Source organism: Anomaloglossus baeobatrachus, chromosome 5 (assembly GCF_048569485.1).
Source record: "Anomaloglossus baeobatrachus isolate aAnoBae1 chromosome 5, aAnoBae1.hap1, whole genome shotgun sequence".
NCBI classification, from domain to species: Eukaryota; Metazoa; Chordata; class Amphibia; order Anura; family Aromobatidae; genus Anomaloglossus; species Anomaloglossus baeobatrachus.
The window spans coordinates 334,194,758-334,220,051 of record NC_134357.1 but is presented as its reverse complement, the minus strand read 5'-3'; the positions used below and the strand labels follow the sequence as shown (position 1 = coordinate 334,220,051).

General features: G+C 41.5%; 1 protein-coding gene across 3 annotated transcripts in view; it reads left to right on the top strand.

Annotated features, from left to right (window-relative positions):
- Positions 1–23,824, top strand: part of DLGAP4 (DLG associated protein 4) — a 281,943-nt gene extending 258,119 nt beyond the window's left edge. For all 3 annotated transcript variants that reach the window (XM_075349823.1, XM_075349824.1, XM_075349825.1), the window contains 2 exons: positions 10,252–10,404; positions 18,179–23,824. In XM_075349823.1, the coding sequence (XP_075205938.1) occupies positions 10,252–10,404; positions 18,179–18,403 (378 nt within the window). In that variant the 3' untranslated portion in view covers positions 18,404–23,824. The remainder of the gene's footprint in view (positions 1–10,251; positions 10,405–18,178) is intronic.
- The last annotated feature ends 1,470 nt before the right edge of the window (positions 23,825–25,294 follow it).

Here is a 25,294-nt window from a genome sequence, read left to right as displayed (position 1 = left end):
TTTTTATTTTTTTTATTTTTATTTATTTTTATTTTACTCAATGGGTCTGAATAGTTTCCATACCTACTGTACATACTTGCTTAACTTCCTTTAGGTCGTGAGATCATGACATTATTTCCCCCCCCCCCACCTTTTGGAATAACATAGCTTTATGTTCTCCGAAGGTGGGGGGGGGTGGTCACTTGAACTGCACATATGATGCAATCTCTTAGAATTTACTAATTAAGTTCTCCTTAATGATTGCACAGCTACTGTCACACAGTTGTACTGAAAATCACAGATGCTGCTGGTCAAGCTGCCCTTGTGATTCTGTTCTGAGTTTTAAGGATTTATAGCAGGTGCATAGAGGAATAACATGAAGGATGAATGGTAAGAGCCAAGATTGAGACTAAAAGGAAGAAGTCAGAGGTTTATACACATGGAAGTGCAGTTATAGAAAGGAAAAAAAAATGTGCTTCTGTAAATCCTGAGACACCTATATGAGATATATTATGAACCCTTTAGATGTGTTTTTCCTTTTAAAGAATGTTTATATATATATATATATATATATATATATATATATATATATATATATATATATATATATATATATATATATATATATATATATATATATATATATATATATATATATATATATATATTATATATATATATTTTTTTTTTTTTTGTTTAAACAAAAAGGGAAAAATTTTAATTAAGTATTTTCAATTTTACACTTGAATCTCACTGATAGGTACAGTTTGAGGTTTTTCTCGAACACTGAAATCTAATGACAAAAGGTACTTTTAATTCAGATCTATTTTAAATACGTCTTTAATTGCAGCCTCCGAGAAAGCTGAGTTGTTAAAGGTAACATCAAGATTATAGGATTTGTCAGCGACTATGGATAAAATTCCAGGAAAAGTAGTTAATCCCCCTTTGGGCTGACTAACATTCTCAATGATTGAGTGTGAATGCTGCGTGGACTGGGCTAAGGGCTTTTTTGGTTCGGTAAGGAGGAAGTTACAGATGAGTGGATTAAGCCTAAAGGTTTCAATGGAAATGTAGTAAAATTGTAATTTGATTTGTTGTATCAGTTTGCCTGGGTGCGGTTGTTCTCCAGGTCATATTTCAGGTTTAGAATTTAACTTGTAGTCCTAAGGTTGGATTACTTTACTTCCCTATATTATTTATACTGTGTATTTCTGAATTTCTGATCATGAGTTCATTGTGAATTTTCCCAATTAAGTCTGTGACCTTTTTTTTTTTTTTTTTTTTTTTTTTTTTCTTTTTATTGACCCAATACATCTGAAAAAAAAATGCGTTAAGCATTGATAAATATCTTAGTCTTTGTGTATTCAGTTTCTATGTTTGACTGTTGTGTTTCCATCATTGCCGTCCAGAGACTACCTTGTTAGTATTCTGTTCTTGTAGTCCGTTATTCCCTAATATTTTCCTCATTAAAAAGGGAGATTGCTACACAAAGCACAGCCTCTTCAGAGAGGAAGAGAACTTGAAATCTTGTGCCACCTCCTGGAAGTATCAATCCTAAAAGTCCATATGAACCCATTAACGAGAATAGCAGTTAGGAAAAAAAGCCACGTGGCAAGGGTCAATGTTGACTTTTCGGATTGCTACTTTCCATAGATGGCACTAGCGTTCAATTCCTCTTCCTCTAGGAAGAGGTATTTGGCATATGTATTTTCACAAAGGAGCATTGCATGGCCTATTAGTCTCCTTACACTGGCATGTCACTGTCCACAAGGAGAGATGTTACCCCTTAAATGCTACCTCTATGATAGAGCATCACGCTCTATTCGCTTCCATTGCACTGTACTTCAAAAAAGTATAGTTCTCACCTGTGGTGTTTCTATGGAAGTGTTTAGTGGTAGGGTCATGGTAAATGCAAAGTAATAGAAGCAGAAAACAGTACTTGGGAACATAGTATAAAACTAATATGCATTTATTGGGAGATCTGCATGTGTAAGAGATCCATGACATTACTGGCGACCACCGTTCCAGTCCATCCCAACCTTTTTGTTTCCTTTAAAACAAATTGGAATACCTGTAATCTATTTACATTACATATAGTATACATAATGACATTATACACAAAGCACAGCCAAAGAAAAAATTCTTTTCCCCATGTAGAAATATAGTAAACTGGTCTGAATTAGTAGACCTATGAAACGTGGATGAGGAATGTCACCATAATAGTAATTTCATATGAGAATATCAGTAATGTAGGTGTAAACCGGCATCTGAGTGTAAATGTATGAAGGACAGCATAAAATACAATGTAGAGACTCCACAAGAGTGGGTCAAAGGGTTTATAGCAGATTAGTTAATGGCTATATAGATCATAAGGAAAATAACTGCAATATGGTTCAGGATCATAACGTGTCCTAGAAGGAAATGGTAAGATTGCATATATGACCAATTACAACTGGATGCTACCATAGTGTACAGTAGTCCATATATAGACTATAGGAATGAGAATATGGAAATCTGGCACTGTAATGTGCTCAGAAAGCATATGTATAATACCAGTATAACTGTATGAGAGAGAGTTACATATGGGAAGGTGATATAGTATCAAAAATAGCATGATATATAGTGGGAAACAATTATATACTTGGGTATGTATGCCTCTTTCCCCAGTGACCTATTCTTTTGATGTGGTCAGCCCATCCTTATATTAAGGGTTATATTAAGCCCTTAATGATATGTCCTCTTCCTTATGCTGTCTGAGTATATTCTAGTGATACTTACCAATTCTTATTTCTATTGTCAGATATGATATGATATATATATGACCATATACTCTAGTGGCATCCAGCTGTGCTGGATCTAACATGTGGTTTAGAATTGCTTTGCAGAAATATGCACGTCCTTCCCTGAAATAGACATTGTCTGGATACGAGCACATGTTCTAAAACCTAATGCAACCACATACCATCAACTATGCAGGCTTTTCAATTGTGCACTGATAAGCTGCTTGGTCGTCATCTTCTCCAGTCCGCAGTACATGGCGTCCTCTGTTTTCAATGAAAAATTTTGCATTTGATATCAGACCACAGAATAGTTTTACATTTGTTGTCAAGCTACTAGAAAGATAACCTGTCCACAGGATTTTGCTAATTAAAGTGTAGACTGGGCCATATTAGACCTGTTTACACTGACTAAAATGATACCTGCAGTGAAGAAATCTGTTTTATAGATTTTGTGTAATAAGCCAAAACAAAGGTATAATGGAGGAGCTGTCTTACCCTTATAGCAGCTGGATTTTAATGTTCACTGGTGGGACCCGCTCGCTATCCTGGATGAAGCAATCAACAGGGTGTAGAAGGTATGTAACGGAAAGAGATCCGGCGGTAGTCCTCAAGAACCAGATGGTAGTATAAAAAAAAATCCATTTTTTTAGAGAAAATGAGCATAAAATCCAGCAAAATAGAAAAGACAAAAAAGGGAGGTTAGTCAGACTAGTTTCGGCAAAAGCCTTCTTGTCTGAGTATACTTGTGGGGCAGGACTGTGAGTAGGGTCTTTGGCTCTGCCCAGCCCATCCACTGCCTCTGGTGTCTTTAATCATGTTCCTGGTTTAAATTTTGATCTCCTGGTAGTCTTCAGGAAAATGACGCGTGCGCAGATACCACTTAGCAGTCTTCAGTAAAATACCACCGGTGGCAATGCCAAGATGTAATCTGCACATGTACAGCTCCATTTTTCCTGAAAATTACCAGGATATCAATGTAAACAAAAACTGGCGGCACTCCCAAAACTGCAATGTGAACAGGTGCACAACTGAACATGACATGCAATGAAATACAAAAAGAAGGTTGCACTCTGAAATGTTAGGCTGCTTTCACACCTCCGGTTTTAGCAGAGCCGGCCAATCCGGCTCGAAAACCTATGCAACGGATGCGGCGACAATACCGCATCCTTTGCATACGTTTTTTTTTTTACATGAAGCCCGTTCGTTTTTTTCCCGCTTGCGGCAGGCTACTGAGCATGTGCAGTGGTAAAAAAAACGCATGCGGCGGCCGGATGCGGTTTTTGCCGCATGCGGCATCCATAGGCATGCATTGCAAATCGCGCCGCATCGGCACAGATGCGGTGCGATGCGGTTTTTTTGCCGGACAAAAAAACGTGCCAGGCAACGTTCCATCTGGCCGCCGCATCGGCTAAATCTGCCGCATACAGCAAAAACCGGACGGAACGCAAGCCCATGCGGCACAATACGGCACTAATTTAAGTCTATGCAAATAAACTGCAACCGATGGCAAAAAAAAAACTGTTGCGTTTTCTGCAACGCGCCGGATTGTGCTGCACAGGAAATAACGGATGTGTGAAAGCATCCTTAAAGAATGAAAACAATGAATGTAAGAATCTAGACATGCATTACTGCTAAAGGCAATCAAGAAAAAAAATTTGAGATATTTAACATACAAAAACGGCCATTTTTTATATCTGCCCAGTAGTCACGTCAAGGCATACCGCTAGCCACAGGTGATTTTATTCTCTATGGCAGGTTCCTACTTGCCCATACACTGTAGGTTCTTAAACCCAGAGAGAAGCTGCAATATAGAGTAGGTACTGAGGATACGAGAGATGCCTTGACATGGCTACAGGGCAGATCTAAAAATGGTTATTTTTGTATGCTAAATATCACAATTTTTTCTTGAATTTTCTTTAGCAGTAGTGCATGTCTATAGTCTTTCATATTCATGGTTTTCATGCTTTTAGCATTTCAGAGTGCAATTGTCTCTGATTTCCTGACAAAAAAAAAATGTGCTCCAGCGCTGTCTGTGGATAAGGACAGCGCAGTGCGAAATTTTAAACTAGGAAGTCAATAGACACGAGAGTCAGCGGAGGGGCAGAGTCAGAGCTGTAGACCCTATCCACAGCCCAGCCCCCCCCCCCCCACCACCCCTTCCATGCACAAAGCTATGATTACAAGAAAACTTCACTCATTACACAAAATCTACAAAACAAGGTGAGTATTTGATGGGGCAGTGGACTTAAATTCAGGGTGTGCTCACATTTGCGTATAAACCAGACGAGTGCTATCCAATATTTTATCGAATAGCACTAGCTCCAATAGCATACTATTGAGCAGTGCCGATCAGTTTTTCGTTTTTTTTTTTATTTTTTTTTATCCTGCCAATTCGGCAAGAGAAATAAAATTGCTGCATACTGCGTATCTAGCATCACATGCACCCATTCAAGTCTATGGCTGCAAGTGAAAGATTGGACTGCACTCAGATGTCATCCAAGTGCAGTCCGATATACGCAGGGTGGCAATGGGGAAGATGGAGATTGTAATCTCCCTTTTTATTTTCGTACTTGTGATCCCATTTTCTCATATGAGAAAATCTGAGCACAGTAAATGACAGTCTGTTCATGCTCAGCAAAGTTTGCGCCAAGTGTCATTAACATATAACCTTCAATTCTCCAACATCTAATGCTACATGCCAGTGTGATCCCAGCCTTAAAGCGCCACTCCAGCACTGAAAACCACCACTCTAGCTTTTTTTTTTTTTTTTTTTTTTTTGAGGGGGTAAAAAATGGACATTTGCCAGTGGCAGAGTCTCTATCAAAAAATCAGAACATCATATGTATCCCAAAATGGTATTAAGTAGACGAACTTGTTAGACAAAGGACAAGTGAATACATTGCTTCACCGACAAAGTTATACATCTTAGAAAATGGTGCTAAAAACATTCAGAATGAAAGGGGATAAAAAAAGTAATTGTCATATCGCCATGTGTGAAACAGATCTAAATAGTATTTTTCCAAGGCTGGTCTCAAGACTGCTATGAATGTTTCTTTTCCTCAGACTAGCACTTTTAGGCCCTCGGCAGTATTGAGACCAGCCTTGGAAAAATCCACGTCTTCTAGTGTACATCTATTGTTGTGGTGTAATGAGCTATAACACACGTGTGGCAATCTATCAAATCACTTGTCACACAGCCGGATTTCCGGAATGAATCCTGAGATCTTGTTTTTATGTGGTGTACAATCCTGAAGACCTTTTATACAATACTTGTTAATGCTTGGTATAAGATGGCCTCTTGCTCTGTACGGTGTTACGATGATGCTGACAAATTGTATTCTACATACAACTTAGAGATGATCGAATACCTCAAATATTCGGCTTTGCGAATATTTGCCGACTAGGTCGCCACTATTCGCAAATATTCGATTCGCTATGCAAGTCTATGGGAAACCCGAATAACTGTTCGGAACTATTTGGGCATGCCATAGACTTACATTGCGCATCGAATATTCACATAGCGGCGACCTATTCGTCGGATATTCGCGAAGCCAAATATGAGGTATTCGATCATCCCTAGTCTTAATATGTTGCATTTGGCTTTCTTTGAGTGACCCTTTCATGAAATAATGTTGTTAAAAGCTACATTGTAGACAGAAGATGGAAATTAAAAAAATAAAAAAACTTATTAAAAAGGTACAAAAATACACATTTTTTGCAATTCCTCCTTTTTATATGGAGTTTGTCAGCCCAAAGGAACTGTATAACTTAATCATAGAGCCCCGAGGGCATATAGAGCCACTATGAATTTTGTCCTGTTATTATTCTAATTGCTGCCTCAATACTTCAGAAACTGACACTTTAATCCTATTTGCTTGGGGTGCTCAGAGCAACCTAGCATGGCCACGAGGGTCAGTCCACCATTCCGTCTACTAGTTTAGCATGCCCATCCTGACTTATTAGTGATAGAGCTGACATGCCTGGAGTAAGCGCTGTGTGTACAGAAAGCGCAGGCACGCCAATGATGTAAATCACCAGTGATGGGGCATGCAAAACCGGTGGGCGGAGTAGTGCACTGAGCCTCTTGGGTATGCCAGTGATGTTCCTAGCACCCTAATTGGCTTAGATCACCAAATTTACGTTTCCACAAAATGGAGGTAGTGATTAGAACACTTAATGCATATTTTATTTTATTTTTTTCTTCTTCATAGGGGCAATATACTCTACAAGGCCATGTGCTTAGTTTTATACGATCAGTTTGGGCTGACAGAATCCCATCAATTTAACTCTCAGGAGCTCAGCCATAGTCCTCCTTTTGTTTCACTGTCCTGTGTCTAGCTGTAAGACAACTAAAGGTGGTGTCACACATAGCGACGCAGCAGCGATCTGACCTTATCAGGATCGCTGCTGCGTCGTTACATGGTCGCTGGTGACCTGTCAAACAGGTAGATCTAACCAGCAACCAGCCCCCAGCCAGCAGCGAAGCGTAACTAAGGTAAATATCGGGTAACCAAGGAAAGCACTTCTCTTGGTTACCCGATATTTACCTTAGTTACTAGCGTCCGCCGCTCTCATGAGCCGGCACTGGCAGCCCTGTTCCCTGCACTCCTAGCCAGTGTACACATCGGGTTAATTACCCGATGTGTACTCCAGCTACGTATGCAGGGAGCCGGCACTGGCAGCGTGAGAGTGGCGGACGCTAGTAACTAAGGTAAATATCGGGTAACCAAGGAAAGGGCTTCTTGGTTACCCGATGTTTACCGTGGTTACAGCTTACCGCAGGCTGCCAGACGCCAGCTCCCTGCTCGCTTCAGTTTGTCGCTCTCTCGCTGTCACACACAGCGATGTGTGCTTCACAGCGGGAAAGCGATGAGCTAAAAATTAAGCAGGACATTCAGCAACGACCGGCGACCTCACAGCAGGGGCCAGCTCGTTGCTGGATGTCACACACAGCGACGAGACGTCGCTGCTACGTCACAGAAAATGGTGACTTAGCAGCGACGTCGTTGTCGTCGCTATGTGTGACACCACCTTTACTTTAGCAGAAGCATCCCCCCCTCTGTTCTGTTTGCTGAAGGACAAAAGATTGAAAAGCCCAACCTCTTAGCTAGTGGGTTTTTGGTTTTTTCTTTTTTTGTTTTTTTTTTTTTCTTTTTAGCCAGCCACCAATTAACTGGATCAGCAGGACATTAATCTGTGTTCTTTGTTTGCAGGATTTCTCTCCTGTAGGCTGCTTGTCATATTTGCTCCCCCTTGTAAAATGAGCAGTTCTAGTAATGATCGCTTACAATGCAATTCCGTAATATTATATCTAACAGCTGCAAACAGGAGCTTCTAATTACTGTTATATACAATGCAACTTATTGCTTAGGTTTCTGGTACCTTATATTATCCGATAACTCAGTAGACCAGTTTTACAGGATACTGTACTTCTGTCATTGAAGACATGACTCATGTACTGATTAACCCATGTGTATGTCTTGGAAATAATGGACACCCCTGGAGCTAAGGAAGGGGAACATGAGTTTGGGAGGGCAGGAACTATAACTCCTGTAGCTTTTACTTGTATAGCTGTGTAGACATTAAGAAAGGAAGATTCAGGGTCTCGGTATGTCTGTACCTGGTGTCTTACTAGGAGGGTGATGCTTATAAAGAGGATGTATCTGGAGGAAACCTTATATAATCACTATCCTACAACTCTTTATTTAACCATTTGTATAGTGAAGAATGCCTTATTTTATTTGCTGAATTATTATTTAACAGCCTTCAGCTTGATCTCTAGCCATGGTTACTTGATGGACGAACGCTCTGTAGGAAGATCAATCTTATGCAAGCCTAGATATGTCCACCGGTGTTTTCTCCACTGATTTCTTGATTGTATCAAGCCATTGGGCTACTGGTCTTCCTCTTCACCTTGTTCCTTCTATTCTTCCAACCATGATGTCAATCAACCTTTTTGTATATCTCATACATTGTCCAATTCTGTCATGGCTATAAAGAGTTAATGTTGGCATTACGCTTCTAAGCCTAAAAGAAGGCCAATCCTTCAGCCATGGTTCTTTAGAGGTTTCCTCCACAGGAGTTCTTTTACTTTCCTCAGCACTGTAGGATGACTCCTTGTGAGTCAGAGCTTTGCCAAGTTTAGTCCCTTTCTTAATGCTTTTGCAGGTGCATCTACTTATAAGTCTACAAAATTGAAATAGATTTTTTAAATTTATAAGAAAAAAAAAATTGTTAAAGTGTCATCATGGGCTTGGAATTTATAACTCGTCACAGCTTTGCTGGGTAGAAGTCAGGTGTAAGTTGCAGACAAGTTACGGTGGACCAATATATTAACAGAGGATGTAAAACCTCATGGTGAACCGGCTCAGCATTGGTGGCCAGCCTGATGAAGAATGTCGTAATGGCAATCAGGGGCGGGCACGGTGGTTAAGCACAGGAGTGAGTATAATGGGGTCATTGGTGCTGTGAAAGTTTACTGGCTATGCTTGAATAGCAAGCCAGTGTGTGCGCACCCCTCTTTGATTGTCTGGCCTGGTGCTGTATGTCCGACAGCCCAGGATATGACAGGACTTGTGAATTCCAATGTACTAGCACTTCTCCTGACTCCTACTGTGATTTATCTTCTTAAATTTTTAATCCTGTGATTTAAATAAAGCTGTGGCCATTTTGACAACCAAAATGTTGTGTATTCCAGTGTCTAGGTAGGTTTACAGTACTTATGGGATAGACCCTCACTCCCCCTTTAAAATAACCATATGTAAAAGTAATTTTAAAGGGGGAGTGAGGGTCTATCCCATATGTAAAAGTAATGTCTAAACCTGTATTGTTGAAAGACATGAAGGAGGAAGAGCACCACAGCTCCGGAAATTGGGCAGGGTCTTCTAATAATTGTGGCTCCAAAAGATGGACTAGGGCTTATTTTTCAAAGGATGTCTTCTATTTTGTATTGGCATCTATGATTGGGTTGTCCCGTTAATGGAAAATGAATATTCACTCCCTTCCCCTCGCTCAACCCTCTGCGCCGGCATCAATGATTGGGACATGTGTTAATGGAAATGAATATTTACCCTTTTCCCCTGCCCATATTTCCACCCACACCTCTGTGCCGGGTGTCAGTGATTCAGTCAGACTGCTGTATTGCTTCCTGAAGATTGCATCGGAATGCATGGACTGCCCAGCGGCTCTCCTCACCTGAGCGAGACCGCTGCATAGAAATACACTCTGGAGATATTGGTGTCGGGATCAGAGCTGGAGAAGTGTTAAAGGGGCCGGAGACTCTGGGGACATTTACAACCCCTGGCAAACTGATGTATATGTGGCACAAATCTATAAGAGTGGCTTTTGACCTGCACAGCTGATCTCCCTGTGCTGAGGGGGATGTAAAAGTCTCAGCATGTTAAATGTTTTATTAATGTTTTGTCTAGCTGAAATTTAGGAAAAGGAATTAATATAAAGAACAAAAAAATGACACTTTCTTCCTCGTTTCTAGAACCCTAACTCAAACCCACGTCCATCAGCACAGGACCTTGCAGGATTTTGGGACCTGTTGCAGCTTTCCATAGAAGATATTAGCATGAAATTTGATGAACTCTTCCAGCTCAAGGCCAATGCTTGGGCATTGAGTGAGACTCCTGATAGAAATGTAAGTATACCTGATGTGTAGTTTAGAGGTTTTCCCAACATCATAATTATAAATAGTGCAAAATTACATCAAATTAGACTCCTCTGCTAAATTCACTGGTTTTTTTTTTCAGTACCCCGCAAAAATCTGCTGTGATTGTGCTTTTCTGCCCATGTGACCGCTGTAGCCAGTTATTTACTTTAGACGTCTCAAACCGCTCTTACTAGCATCATTGTTAAAGGGACCTAAAGCCAGTTTCATACTTCCATCATTCATGATCCTAGTATGGACCCAGATTGCCAAACTGGTCACCAGTGTCCTTTCTTAAACTTGGTGTAGAAACTTGGCATTCAAGATCAATGTGAAATAGGGGTCTTTTACTGTGAAGAACTTGTAGTACCAGCACAAGTACAGATGTGTTGGTCATAGACCTTCATCAGTGTACGTGCAGAGGGTCCTCAGAGTATAGCAACTTGGCAAACTGCGTAGCTGGCTAAGCCGTTTGCCAAGCTACTAATACTTTCTGAGGACTATCTGCAGCGGCACTGATAAAGATCTTTTGACTGAAATGTCTGTGCTTGTGCTGGTCCTACAAGTTCTTCACAATAAAAGACCCTATTCACATTGATCTTGAGTGCCATGTTTCTACATCTACTTGAGACCGATTTGGACCCTACTTGAGCACCACCCTGGAAGTGCCGTGTCTATCAACTTCTTTCTTGTACTTGGCAGCCTTTTATTTGCATATTAAGCTGTTGAATTTGGGGTCAGAAGACCTGTGGTTGGTATAGACCTCAGGATCCATATTCAGACTGGTGCCATGCTTCCAAAATTCATGGTCCAAGGCTGGCCATACACATTACAGTAGATATTTATTCAGCCAACAGCCATCCCTTACAACCATGAGGGTGAGAGGTCACCCTTAGACACCCTTGATTTAAAGTACTACTGTCCTATTCTCTTTCCCTAACATTTGCTGTCAGGAGGCCCTATTACCCAGTAGATCGTTGACTGGTCTCCTCAAAAAAGATACCGTAATATGGTTGGCAGTGCTGACATGTCAACAGCACTTCAGCCAATTGGTGACCACAGTGGCTCTGTCAATGCTGCAGACCGTAATAGCCACAGAGAGCAGTGGTAATGATTTAGTGCTGGACCCAGTAAAGGTGAGTAAAGTTTAGTTTATTAATTTTAGATAAACAAACTGTGCCTTCGGAAAGGGGTTTTCCGAAACTGGAAAACCCCTTTTTAAGGGAATGCAGAAAAGCTACATGGCAGTGAGCTGTAAATGATTTGTGTCTATAATGTAAGACACCCAATAGCTGCTGTGTAAAAAGCAATGTATGTTTAAGAGGGAAGGGCACCACCTTATGGGATCTCCAGGTATACAGTAGCATAAACCATGAGAAGAGAAGAAAAGGAGTATACCTATAAAGGGATCACAAGAAGATTGTTATGTAAAAGTGAAATCTTTATTACAAAAGGACAATACACGGATCTCCACACTGGGAGTGAAGGCACATAAAGTGACAATTAAAAACACTAAAAACAGACATGCATTCCCAAGCCAAAAAACATTGATAGTAGATACACAAATAGATCAATATTATTCAACGCCCCTCTTATAGGTACCAAATAAAGAAATAATGCGGCCTGCTATGCAACATGCACAGTAATATTATCAAAAATGCGGTTAAGGTACCGTAAAATGTGCACATATAATCAACATCCGATGGTAAATCGGACAAGAGAGAAGGCTGTAAGGCCCCTTAGGTCACAGGATTAAAGTCACAGCTATATAGGGCACTCTTGGGGTAAGTTCACACAGTGCGTTTTTCGCGGCGTTTTTGCGCAGTTTTCGGGTGCGGTTTTGCTCAGAAAACTGCATGACTTTGCTTCCCCAGCAAAGTCTGAGTTTTCATTTTTCCTGTCTGCACACAGCGTTTTTTTTCAGCTGCGTTTTTGTGGTGCCACAAAAACGCAGCATGTCAATTATTACCGCGTTTTTCACTGCGCTTTTCATCCATTGAGTGCAATGGGATTTTGAAAAACGCAAATAGAAATGCACCAAAACGCAGCAAAGACCAAAAACGCAGCTATAAACGCAGGAGGTGGGTAGTAAAGTGACATGTACAGGAAGAGGATTCCTTCTGTCAGTAAACATAGAAGCGTGAATCCTCCCGGTACAGTCACCGCCGCTTCCACCTCCCGTCCTGTGCATGTATGCTGCCGTGCGGCGCCATGTTCGGGCAGGAGGTGGAAGCGGCTGCGAAATCAAAAGTGAACAGTAGAAAAAAAGTCATACTCACCTGTCTGCAGACTCCCGGTGCCATGCCTGCTCCCATCTCCTCCCGGTACCGCCGCTCTCCGGGTGTGTGTGCAGTCTCCCCGGGTACGTATGCCTGCAGGACCTGGCGATGGATCACCTGATGCAGTCACCTGACGCGTCAGCTGATCGTAAGTCTCGGGCTGACGCCAGCGCCCGGCCGGTTTAACCGATCAGCGGATGCGTCAGACTTTATCCCTGATTACCGGCAGCTCCTGCAGCGATCGGACGGGATCAAACTCTCTCTAGGAGCTGCCGGTAATCAGCACATAAGTGAGGTTTTTTTTTTTGTTTGTTTTTTTTTCTTTTGCACCGATGCATCTGCTGATTGTATAAAAGCCGTTTATACAAATCAGTTGATGTGTGATGGGATTCAGGCACTTGATCCTGACACATCATCTGATCGCTTTGCACTCCAGCAAACCGATCAGATGATATTGGATCCGGATTGGACGGCGCGGGACCCTTGACCCAGGATTACTGCTGAGGGGGGGTTCTTTATTTCAATAAAGATGGAGTCACTAATTGTGTTGTGTTTTATTTTTAATTAAAATATTTTTCTGTGTTGTGGTTTTTTTATCTTTACTAGAAATTCATGGTGGCCATGTCTAATATTGGCGTGACACCATGAATTTCGGGCTTAGGGCCAGCTGATAATATACAGCTAGCCCTAACCCCATTATTACACAGTGAGCCACCCGGCATCAGGGCAGCTGGAAAAGTTGGATACAGCGCCAGAAGATGGCGCTTCTATGAAAACGCCATTTTCTGGGGTGGCTGCGGACTGCAATTCGCAGCGGGGGTGCCCAGAAAGCATGGGCAACCTGCACTGTGGATTCTATCCCCCAGCAGCCTAGTTGTACCCGGCTAGACACAAAAATTAGGCGAAGCTCACGTTTTTTTTTTTTTTTTTATTTCATAAAATTCATGAAATTAAAAAAAAAAAAAAAAGGGCGTCTCTATATTTTTGGTTCCCAGCCGGGTACAAATAGGCAGCTGGGGGTTGGGGGCAGCCCGTACCTGCCTGCTGTACCCGGCTAGCATACAAAAATATGGCGAAGCCCACGTCATTTTTTTGTTTTGTTTGGGGGGGCAAAGAAATCCTGCATACAGTCCTGGAAGGAGGATGCTGAGCCTTGTAGTTCGACAGCTGCTGTCTGCTCTCCTGCATACACTATTGGATGGAGTATGCTGAGCCTTGTAGTTCTGCAGCTGTCTGCTCTCCTGCATACACTAGTGGAGAATGAAGAACATATTAAGGAAGGAAATGACATCAGACCCTCTTTTCTTTTTTTTTTTTTTTTTTTTTTTTTTATTCACTGATAAAAAAAACGCATAAAGACGCAGTGAGCAAAAACGCACCAAATCGCGGCAAAATGTGCGTTTTTGTGCGGTTTTTGCCACAAAAACGCAGCATCAAAAAACGCAGTGTGTGAACCTAGCCTTAAAGCGTCAGTAAATTAGACAAGGCCAGGGAGTATAAACCTTACTCAGGGCTAGCGTGTTGTAGTATACACACAAAGTGCGACAATGGATAGCAAATATAGACCCCCTGAACAGAGCTTATCTATATTTAATATATAGGCAGGGTACAGAGGTAGGCACAACCTAAATTCAACAATTTTATATATGCAGGATGGTAGCCAATACCTGTATTTGGCCAGTGCAAATAGTATGTATAAGGGGTGCTTCACACATAGCGAGATCGCTACCGAAATTGCTGCTACGTCACTGTTTTGGTGACGCGACAGTGACCTCATTAGTGATCTCGCTGTGTGGGACACTGAGCAGCGATCTGGTCCCTGCTGTGAGATCACTGCTCGTTACACACAGCCCTGGTTCGTTTTCTTCAAAGGCGCTCTCCCGCTGTGACACACAGATCGCTGTGTGTGACAGCGAGAGAGCGACGAAATGAAGCGAGCAGGGAGCAGGAGCCGGCATCTGGCAGCTGCGGTAAGCTGTAAACATCGGGTAACCAAGTGAAGCCCCTTCCCTGGTTACCCGATATTTACCTTCATTACCAGCCTCCGCCGCTCTCGCTGCCAGTGCCGGCTCCTGCTCTCTGCAGATGTAGCTGCAGTACACATCAAGTAATTAACCCAATGTGTACTGTAGCTAGGAGAGCAAGGAGCCAGCGCTAAGCAGTGTGCGCGTCTCCCTGCTCTCTGCACATGTAGCGACGTTATGATCGCTGCTGCGTCGCTGTGTTTGACAGCTAAGCAGCGATCATAACAGCGACTTACAAGGTCGCTGTTACATCACAGAAAATGGTGACGTAACAGTGACGTCGCTATGTGTGAATCAAGCCTAAGTCAGCCCCTGTATACACAAAGTGACACTATCAGGGATCAAGGTCAGTTGTCCTGGTCAAGGCACACGGAGTACGGAGCAAGCGTAGGGTAAAGCATACATATAAAGTAATAGCACAGGCACAAAGTGCTGTAATTGTGCATGCTAACCAAACAGTGGTGAATTTACCCTATTCTGTCGTTTAGGGTGATGTAAACAGGCCCATACTCACTTTGGTACCCTGCTATGCTTGTGCTTCTATTTTCTAGGATAGTATCAGGAGGGGTGGGTTACTTTGGCAGAGTTACCCCACGCGTATCTCCTCCATACGGGAGGCTTCCTCAGGGGAAGAAAAAGGCAGACAGTATGAAGTAAAGTGTGCCTTATTTAAATCGTAAACCAAATTAGATAATCACTCACCAGCTTGCAGCTTTGCAGTACGTAGCGTTTCTGCATGGCGGCCGCCATTTTGGCCGAATCACATGATTCGGCTGAACTCCTAAGTCTCTACAGCGCATGCGCCGGTAAAGCAGCGCTGTTGATTATTAAAACATATTTCTCAAGTGAGTAAGATATACTAACTAGTGCACAATAGTCTAGGAGTATGATAATAGACTTTTATTAAGCAAATTAGATGTATATAAGCAAGATGTTTTGAGCTCCGACAACGCATGCGCAGTAGCAATTTATTAAGACTTAATGCATATCTCACAGCATGATAATGCGCTTGCGCAGAGAATACTGGTAATTACCGCTGTAGTACCAAAGTGGCATAGATACATATTCAGCCCCACAAACCCCTTCATTCAGTAAGTTATTATAGGCTTCAATCCTTTGTAAGATTGTATATAAGAGGGACTAGGGGGAGGATGGATGGAGAAAGGTAAGGGGGGGGGTGGAGCGGAAGAGGATCAATGAAACTTTTGGGGATCGTGAGGTAAGTTACAGATTCAATACCAAATATCTTGTTTTATATAGTGCTACAGCACCCATACAGAAACAGAAGGATGTTTTGATTCTGCCACAGTTTATAAGTGAAATAAGCACAAATGTAACAGACCCCTAAATGGGGGATCACTCAAATTGAAAGGACACCAAAAGGCATCCTTGGCTCCAGAAAATACAGGGCAGCCCGCAGGGCTATTCTAGATGAATGTAAACCGACATAGGGCTCTACAAGCCCATTTCTTGACCCCTCCCCCTTGATCCCTTGCCTATGTGTACACCAGTGGACAAGTCGTAAAAATACAATCCCACAGTTAGGGTCATTGTAGCTCCAGATGGTGCTGAAGGTTATATCCGACACAATAGGTCCCCACAAACTCCACTGGCCTATTTTTTGAAGATTCAAGGTCAAGGTAAGTTTGTACAAAAGTACTAGATGTGTAGGGTCGGCATAAAACAAAACTTTTTATCTCCCCACAACACTATAGCGAGGAGGAAGACCCCCTAAAAGGTATAGCATACAACAGTCTTATACGTTAGACGATACAATTAAGATACAGAGGAGGAAGGGATCCAAAAAGGTTAACCCAGGGTCGAGGTGTGCAGTACATATGCTGACAATACATTGGTTGAGGCGTCCAGACAAATATCCCTTCCTCAAGGCTCAAAATATGAGCTTTGGTGGCCTACAAGTTCCAATATGTTGTCCATATAAACCAGATCGACTGGGGCACGGATGCGCTCTGTTCAGTGTTGCAGGATCTGAATCCCCATGTGTAATCCTTCTTGTCATGTTGGCTTCATTTGGTCCAAAGTCCTGTTCCTTTCTTCTTCCATCCCTCCATAATTAGAAAAGTCTCTTGCGGGTATAGGCAAACCCTCGACCACTCCCAAGACCGTAAGTTGTCTTAAAGGCCTGGGTTACTAGGAGGCAAAGAACAAAGTGAAGAGAACGGTCAAGACTCATAAGACTTTATAGAATCCCGTGTAAAGCAGTTCATTTAATCCATGTGGAGCCAAGCTTCTAAGATTGTAGATTTATGTTCTACTCTGCTGTGTAAAAAGCAATGTAGTTTGCTGAAATAACCTTTCCACGTGTTTACTTTGGGTGGTATACAATATTACATTTTCCCCTATGGCTTGCGTTTGATCTGCCCATCACTCCCTTGATCTGTCAGGGGATTACCATTGAAGAGTTCTCTTCACTTGACAACTTTGTTTAACTGAGCAACAACCACACAGAATTTGAAGACCCAAATAACCAAAGGGCAAAACCAAATGAATATTCCAGAATTCAGTTTGGTTCATGGGGAAGCTTTTTGTGCAAAAATACAAACCTTTTTCTGTGCTATGCCATATAAACACTGACTGCCTGGGTAAAACGGTGCCATCAATAAGTATTTGGACACAATTGCTGCTCTCCATATGTCTTTTCATTAACACAGTATCCTTCATGCATGACTTAGCCCTGACATTTTTCCAGATTCCCACAAATGTGGTACTCTCCTCCAAGCAGCTGTTGCCTGCTTTCTTCCCAGTGTTGCCTTCAGCCTATCTTACCATTGAAAGACTTTTTTTTTTTTCTTCTCCTTTTTTTTCTCCTCCTTTTTTTCTTCTCCTCCTCCTCCTTCTTCTTTTTTTTTTCTTCTCCTCCTCCTTTTTTTTTTTCTTCTCCTCCTCCTTTTTTTTTTTCTTCTCCTCCTCCTTTTTTTTTTTCTTCTCCTCCTCCTTTTTTTTTTTCTTCTCCTCCGCCTTTTTTTTTTTCTTCTCCTCCGCCTTTTTTTTTTTCTTCTCCTCCGCCTTTTTTTTTTTCTTCTCCTCCGCCTTTTTTTTTTTCTTCTCCTCCGCCTTTTTTTTTTTCTTCTCCTCCGCCTTTTTTTTTTTCTTCTCCTCCGCCTTTTTTTTTTTCTTCTCCTCCGCCTTTTTTTTTTTCTTCTCCTCCGCCTTTTTTTTTTTCTTCTCCTCCGCCTTTTTTTTTTTCTTCTCCTCCGCCTTTTTTTTTTTCTTCTCCTCCGCCTTTTTTTTTTTCTTCTCCTCCGCCTTTTTTTTTTTCTTCTCCTCCGCCTTTTTTTTTTTCTTCTCCTCCGCCTTTTTTTTTTTCTTCTCCTCCGCCTTTTTTTCTTCTCCATATGTGATGTATTTCCAGAACAATATATATTGTTATATAATGCTGTAAAATTAAAAATGGAAAAATAGAATAACAGTCTAATCATCTTTTATTTATGCATTTCATAGGAGATAAAAAGACCCCCGCCCCCTGTGCCAAAGAAACCAGCCCGACCCAAGCCTCCCCTAAGTCGCGACAAGGCACCAGGCCCCTCCAACAGTGACAAGCAGCGACAAGAAGCCCGAAAAAGGCTGATGGCAGCCAAACGAGCAGCGTCGGTGCGCCAGAATTCTGCTACAGAGAGTGCGGACAGCATCGAGATCTATGTGCCAGAGGCACAGACGCGGCTCTGAGGGAGAGAGACTTTGGTGTGCCAATAATGGGGTGAATGGAAGGTCTTGGCAACTATAGACTTACTGACAGACTCAAGTGGGAGACACAGGGAGAAAGGCACAAGAGCACGCGAATTCTAGGCGGCTAAATCTGACAGGCACACGGTGCTGTCAGGAGGGTTCCACAGATGGTGTGCCAGGACTTTTCAAACTAATTATTCTTAAAATAAGGAGATTTTTTTTTTTCATGTCTGTGTGGGGAAGAGACCCAAATTGGAAGGTTTTTGGAAGGGGTATTCCTGTTATGCAGCCCCACTACCCCTCTCCCTGTCTGGGCCGAGGCAATAAGGCACCCCAAAATCTCACAATTGCACAAAGACTGAACCCTGGTTTTGGACGGTCCGCCACCTTTGTATCACCCCCTTGTCTGTTATAAGTAGCACCTATTGCAATAAGGAACAAACCCTACCCCCAACATCCCTCTCCTCTTTACGAAGGAGCATGCGGTTGTACGGTTTCGATTAAACACTTGCTCCGACAGCCCCAAATTTCATCTTTTGGAGTAGACGGATGGCTTGCGATGCATTGTTCTATTTAGTAGACGTACACTTTGTTGTGCAACATTGGGCGATGCAGTGCCCTGCAGTAATGAGTAGCTCTGCACAATGTCACGCTCTGCACTGCCATGCATTGCTGACTTCACTAGCAGAGGATTTTATTTTTGTGATAACTTTGTCATTTTGGTTTAGACCCAGTTTAATGGAGACAATATAATTGCTGTTGAAAATTCCAGTCTGCGAGCTAGCAATGTGATGAGAAACAAAGCACACTGTATGATATGAGATCACATACCCTTTACTAATAGTGAACCCACTAAACTGTGCTGATGCATAGTATCTCAATACATGGACCGTTTACTCATGGCACTTTCTTTGAGGCTGAGAATCTCTATACATTACCTTTTGAACATGCTGCGCTGTATAATGATGCTAAGTACCTGTCCACCCGTAATATGCAACATCGTTGTATGATATGGATTTTCTACACACCGATGAAAAGACATCATCGTGTAGTGATACCAAGTATCCTATGCTCTGATAACCCACATCCACATGTAGACGTAATGGTGATGCTGAGGATCCAAATATTTAATGAGCAGATCAAACTGTCTAATGAGGCCGAGTACGTATCCTACACTGGTGACATCATTAATTTCTTCTCCCCTCCCACTTCTTTGATGACATCACTTAAGGTTGCAGGTTTCTTCCCCCACTTGACACGGACAGAAGTGAACTTCACATTTTGCAGATGTGAAAACAGGATTTATAGGACAAAAAAAAAAGTTTAATTAAAAAAAAAAAATCAGATGTTTTGGAATTTTGGAAAAAAAAAAAAATATCTATTCCTAGGGATGCACCCAATAAAGAGCAATAGAGCCTGATATGTGGAATTGACTGTATTCATGCTGTGCCTGGAATAAGGAATTTGTAGCAAAGCAGGTCCGTTGTATGAGGCCCTGTCGTCTATTTGTAAATGTATTTTACACTTAATTCTATTATGCATCCCGTTACGTTATCAGCTGGAATGATGTCACACAAGTGGGTGGGTTACTGACTACTTGCGGACTATACATGCCAAAAAATCTGGGTTGCTCATTTTTCTTCTATCAATGGCAGCGAGACTGTGATGTTCTGTGGACGATGCATCCAACGAGATGTAATCACATAAAGGGCTATTTATATTTTCAATATATATTATAGATCTTCAGATACTGTAGGCCACAATGGAGAGCAAGTATTGTGTCCAGTTCGTAAATATCATGCATGTGATTTATTTTTTTTAATATACAGCATTATCACAATGTAATACCTGAGGTTACAGTTCACACATAGAACTCTTTATTTTTTTGTTAATGAAAGATAAAGCAACCCCTGAACATAGATAATATCTGTGCAGCTTATTAGAGCTTTTAGAAGTAATAATGGGTTTTACACAGCTATTGTACCGTTACACTAGGAAATGTGCAACTCAATTTAGTTATGTAAATTTTAAGGAGTTTTCCAAAAAAGGGAAAAAAAAAAAAAGCTTGGTAACAGTGCCACACTTGTACATGGGTGGTGTCTGGATTGTAGCTCACCCACTCATAAAGGCAGCCTAAATAGTACCCGGTCATCCTCATTCTTTTTGTTATTGGATGGCAATATGGTGGTTACACATGCAGAACTCTATCTTCAATCCAATTACATTGTTAGGAAGCAAAAGAGTGAGAAATTAGTCATACTGTGGGTATGAAGGAGGCCATCAACACCATCTTCTGTTAGGAATGGAAAAACCCTGGTACTATGATATGGGGGTTCATTTTGATTATTGTCATGGAGCCTCTCTTTTATGTTCTACTCTGGTTGAGCCGCTATAATAGGCCATGAACAAGTGTGGGACAAGAAAACGCCCTTAAACAAACTGTTTAATGTGACTTCATATGAGATGTCCTGTAATATATGGATTAGTACTAGTGATGAGAAAGCACTACCATGCTCGGGTCCTCCATGCTTGTAATGAGCAGTTGGATGCTTGGATGGGCGCAACTCGAGTACCTGAGTATAATGGAAGGCAATGGGGAACTCTTCTGAAGAGTTCCGAGAAAAATGCTTGCGTTCACCATTGACTTCCAATCTACTCTGGTACTCAAGTCAAGCCCATTCTTAGCATTCACAGTCAATGGGGAAGCTTGAGTATTTTTCAGGGAAATGTTATGGAAATATGCTTGAGTTCCCCATTGACTTTGAATGGGCGCGACTTGACTACCCAAGTATCACGGAAGACAGAGGGGAACGTGAGCATTTTTCTGGAAGATTTCCCTGAAAAATACTCAAGCTCCCCATTGATTTCGAATAGGCTCTACTTGAATATCCAGTATAGTAGACGTCTATGGGGAAACGCAGCATTTTTCTAGAAAATTTTCCGGAAGTTCCCCGTTGAGTATCCGAGTATAATTGAAGACAAGTCGCACCCATTCAAACATCTGACTGCTTGTTACAAGTACCCGAGCATGGTAATGCTCACTCATCACTAATTAGTACTAGAATATATTCATGATGATGCAGTAGTTTGGCGACCAAAGAAATCTAGAACATATTGTCTGGAAAAGACTCCATGTATTTTGATGACTAAAAGGATTTTCTAACACTTCTCTGTTCCACATCAGGAGATGTGATGCCGATGCCTTTTAGTGAAAAAGTGAGCAATGGTGGATAACCCCCTTAAAATCATTGTTAGTTAAAATTAAATGGGCTGGTCAAGAAAAAAACAGCACCATACCTGTCTGCCAAATATACAGTGGGTACAGAAAGTATTCAGACCCCTTTAAATTGTTCACGCTTTGTTTCATTGCAGCAATTTCAAAAAAGTTCATTTTTTTTCCTTATTACTGTATATGCTGCACCCCATCTTGCCAGAAAAAAAAATGTAGAAACTTTTGCAAATTTATTAAACAAGAAAAACTGAAATATCACATGGTCATTCAAGTATTCAGACGCTTTGCTCAGTATTGAGTAGAAGCACAGTTTTGGGCTAGTTCAGCCATGAGTCTTCCCGGGAATGATGCAACAAATTTTTCACCCTGGATTTGGGGACCCTCTGCCATACTTCCTTGCAGATCCTCTCCAGTTCCGTTAGGTTGGATGGTTAACGTTGGTGGACAGCCTGTTTCAGGTCTCTCCAGAGATGCTCAATTGGGTTTAGGTCATGGCTCTGGCTGGGCCAGTCAAGAATGATCACAAAGTTGTTCTGAAGCTACTCCTTTGTTATTTTAGCTGTGTGCTTGGGGTCATTGTCTTGTTGGAAGGTGAACCTTTGGCCAAGTCTGAGGTCCAGAGCACTCTAGAAGAGGTTTTCTTCCAGGATATCTCTACTTGGCCATATTCATCTTTCCTTCAATTACAACCAGTCATCCTGTCACTGCTTCTGAAAAATGCCCCCATAGCATGATGCTGCCACCACCATGTTTCACTGTTGGGATTGTATTGGGCAGCAGATGAGCAGTGCCTGGTTTTCTCCACACATACTGCTTAGAATTATCACCAAAACGTTTTATCTTCATCTCATCAGCCAGAGAATCTTATTTCTCATAGTCTGGGAGTCCTTCATGTGCTTTCATATATCTTGCACTGAGGAGAGGCTTCCATCGGCCCACTCTGCCATAAAGGCCCGACTGGTGGAGGGCTACAGTGATAGTTGACTTTATGAAACTTCTCCCATCTCCCAACTGCATCTCTGGAGCTCAGCCACTGTGATCTTGGGGGTTCTTTAACTCTCTCACCAAGGCTTTTCTCCCACGATTGCTCAGTTTGGCGAGATGGCCAGGTCTACAAAGAGTTCTGGTGGTCCCAAACTTCTTTCAGTTAAGGATTATGGAGGCCACTTTGCTCTTGGGAACCTTGAGTACTGCAGAATTTTTTTTATTTTTTTTTTGTAACCTTGGCCAATTCTATACCACAATTCTGTCTGAGCTCCTTGGACGGTTCCTTTGACCTCATGATTCTCATTTGGGCTGACATGCAGTGTGAGCTGTGAAGTCTTATATCGACAGGTGTGTGCCTTTCCAAAATAAGTCCCATCAGTTTAATAAAACACAGCTGGACGCCAATGAAGAAGTAGAACCATCCAAGGAGAATCACAAGGAAATGGACAGCATGAGACTTAAATATGAGTGTCTGAGCAAAGGGTCTGAATACTTATGACCATGTGATATTTCAGTCTCTTATTTAATAAATGTTCAAAAATGTCTACATTTCTGGGGGGGTGGGGGTGTTCTGTGAAGCTGGGGTGCAGATTGTACAGTAATTAGGAAAAAATGAACTTTTTTGAATTTACCAAATTGCTGCAATGAAACTAAGTGAAAAATTTAACGGGGTCTGAATACTTTCCGTACCCACTGTATGTGGTATGGCAGCTTGGTCTTATTGACAATACCAGATAAAACCAATTGACAGGGTTGATGCTACTTTTGGGATAGATCAGTTATGTTTCTCTAATCCTCAAACCCCTTTAAGTCTCAGTAGGCCTTGTCCATCCTTGAGTTTTGGTATACATTGATGTGCAGTGTTACATGTGATTTCGACTGTTGCAAATTAAGAAAGCCCATTTAAAGGGGTTGCTTGAAAGGAAAGAAAGGGGTCTGTTTGTATGCGTGCAGGTGTTGCAGGCTTTTTTTTTTTCTTGAGACAACCTCTGTATTTGGGTAACACATCTAGACGTGCCCCCTACAAGCTGTTGTAACCTGCTACACAATTCAATTTTTGTCATCATACGTCTTGTTCAATAGAAACTGCTCCCAGAGACTTCGTAATTATCAAATTAATTTAAAACTACGGTAACTTATTTAAGCATTGTTTAAATTAGGAGATGTAATAATCACTTTTTTTAATAAAGGGATTAAAAACACAGGCTATAAAAAGATTATTTTGCAAAGAAGTCTCTTGTCACCTCATGCCCTCAATTTTTTTTTTTCCATGTGATATATATATTTCTTATGTTACTTATATGAAGGATTTAAAAGTTTTAGGAAGGGCTACTATCCCACAAAAAATATAGTAAATTACAATCTATATAAAGATATTTGCTTTCCAAGATCCTCCCGTCACAACTTACAGCAGCAATCATTTGAGAGAATTTTCTTTGAACTTCTGCATCCAGCAGGGAAACCAATATGATAAAGGACCAGCGAGAGGGCAGGTATCCTCGAAAATTATGGAGGCACATAGCAGAATTCTACTAGCCAAAGGAGGAAAAAAATGTGCCATGTTCCCATCATGCAGTATGGATCTAAAGGAAGAACTTTGTTGAGTCTCTGTACCCAAGCGTGATGTCCATCACCTGTAGATGAATAACGTATAACGTTAACGTATACCGTAAATTGTGTGCTTCTTCATGAGTTTTTATTGAAATATTTGTTGAGCGATCTGTGAAAATGAAGGTATACGGTCTACTACCCAGAATTCATTTAAAGAGGCCAGATGACATGGATATTTTCCAAATAATGGAGACCTATTCTCTTTCTGTTCTTGTAGGAGGTCTGTCATGTCCAGATTTCAACCAAACTGCTCACGTTTGTGATTTGACTGCAGCGGTCAGATGACTAGAAAAGTGTGTCAAGGGCTGTTTTTCTGATGCGATCTTCTTACTTGACCCCTGTAGCTAATCACAGGTATCAGCAGTGCTACAGTCATGGTTTCCAGAACAAGAGCCGATTTCCTGAGCAGCCTGCGGAAGTCATATAGTCTATCATGCTAATACTTTTTTGTTTAATTTTTCTCCTCTTTCCCAGATTTTCTAATGGACGCCTTTTGAAGTTTTTCAGCATGTACATTGGGAGCTTTCCCAACTTCTACATTGAGGAAATACAGTGTAAACCCATCCTTAGCTGTTGCCTGTAGGCTTGTTCAACCTTCGGTTCTTTCTCTTGACCCATTAATATACATGCATGCAGGGTTCATCCAAGCATTCATGTGTTCTCCATAGGAAGAATGAAGTTAGCCACTGTCAAATCCTCTGATTGGAGCTTACTTTACCCTCTGGTTTAAAGAGCAGTATTTTGAAATAATAAATACCCATTTCTTCTTTGTCCTGGTATCTGTAACAAGTGGAGAGTATGGACATCTCCTTTGACATTAGATGGCCAGCTCCTCCCACCCAAATCCGGGCCGACATTCATCTAAGTTGTACGGCCATCTTTAAGGTCATTTCATGCTTTACTCTAGGCATAAAATTGATGTTTACAAGCTCTTTCAAACTTCCCTAAATAGGGTGAAAAATTAGAAAGGCACTTTCAAGTGTGTTGGAGGTGTGGGTTAATATACATCTACACTGGAGATCAAAATTAGAGAACAATGTATGATCACTTGCTTTTTTTCT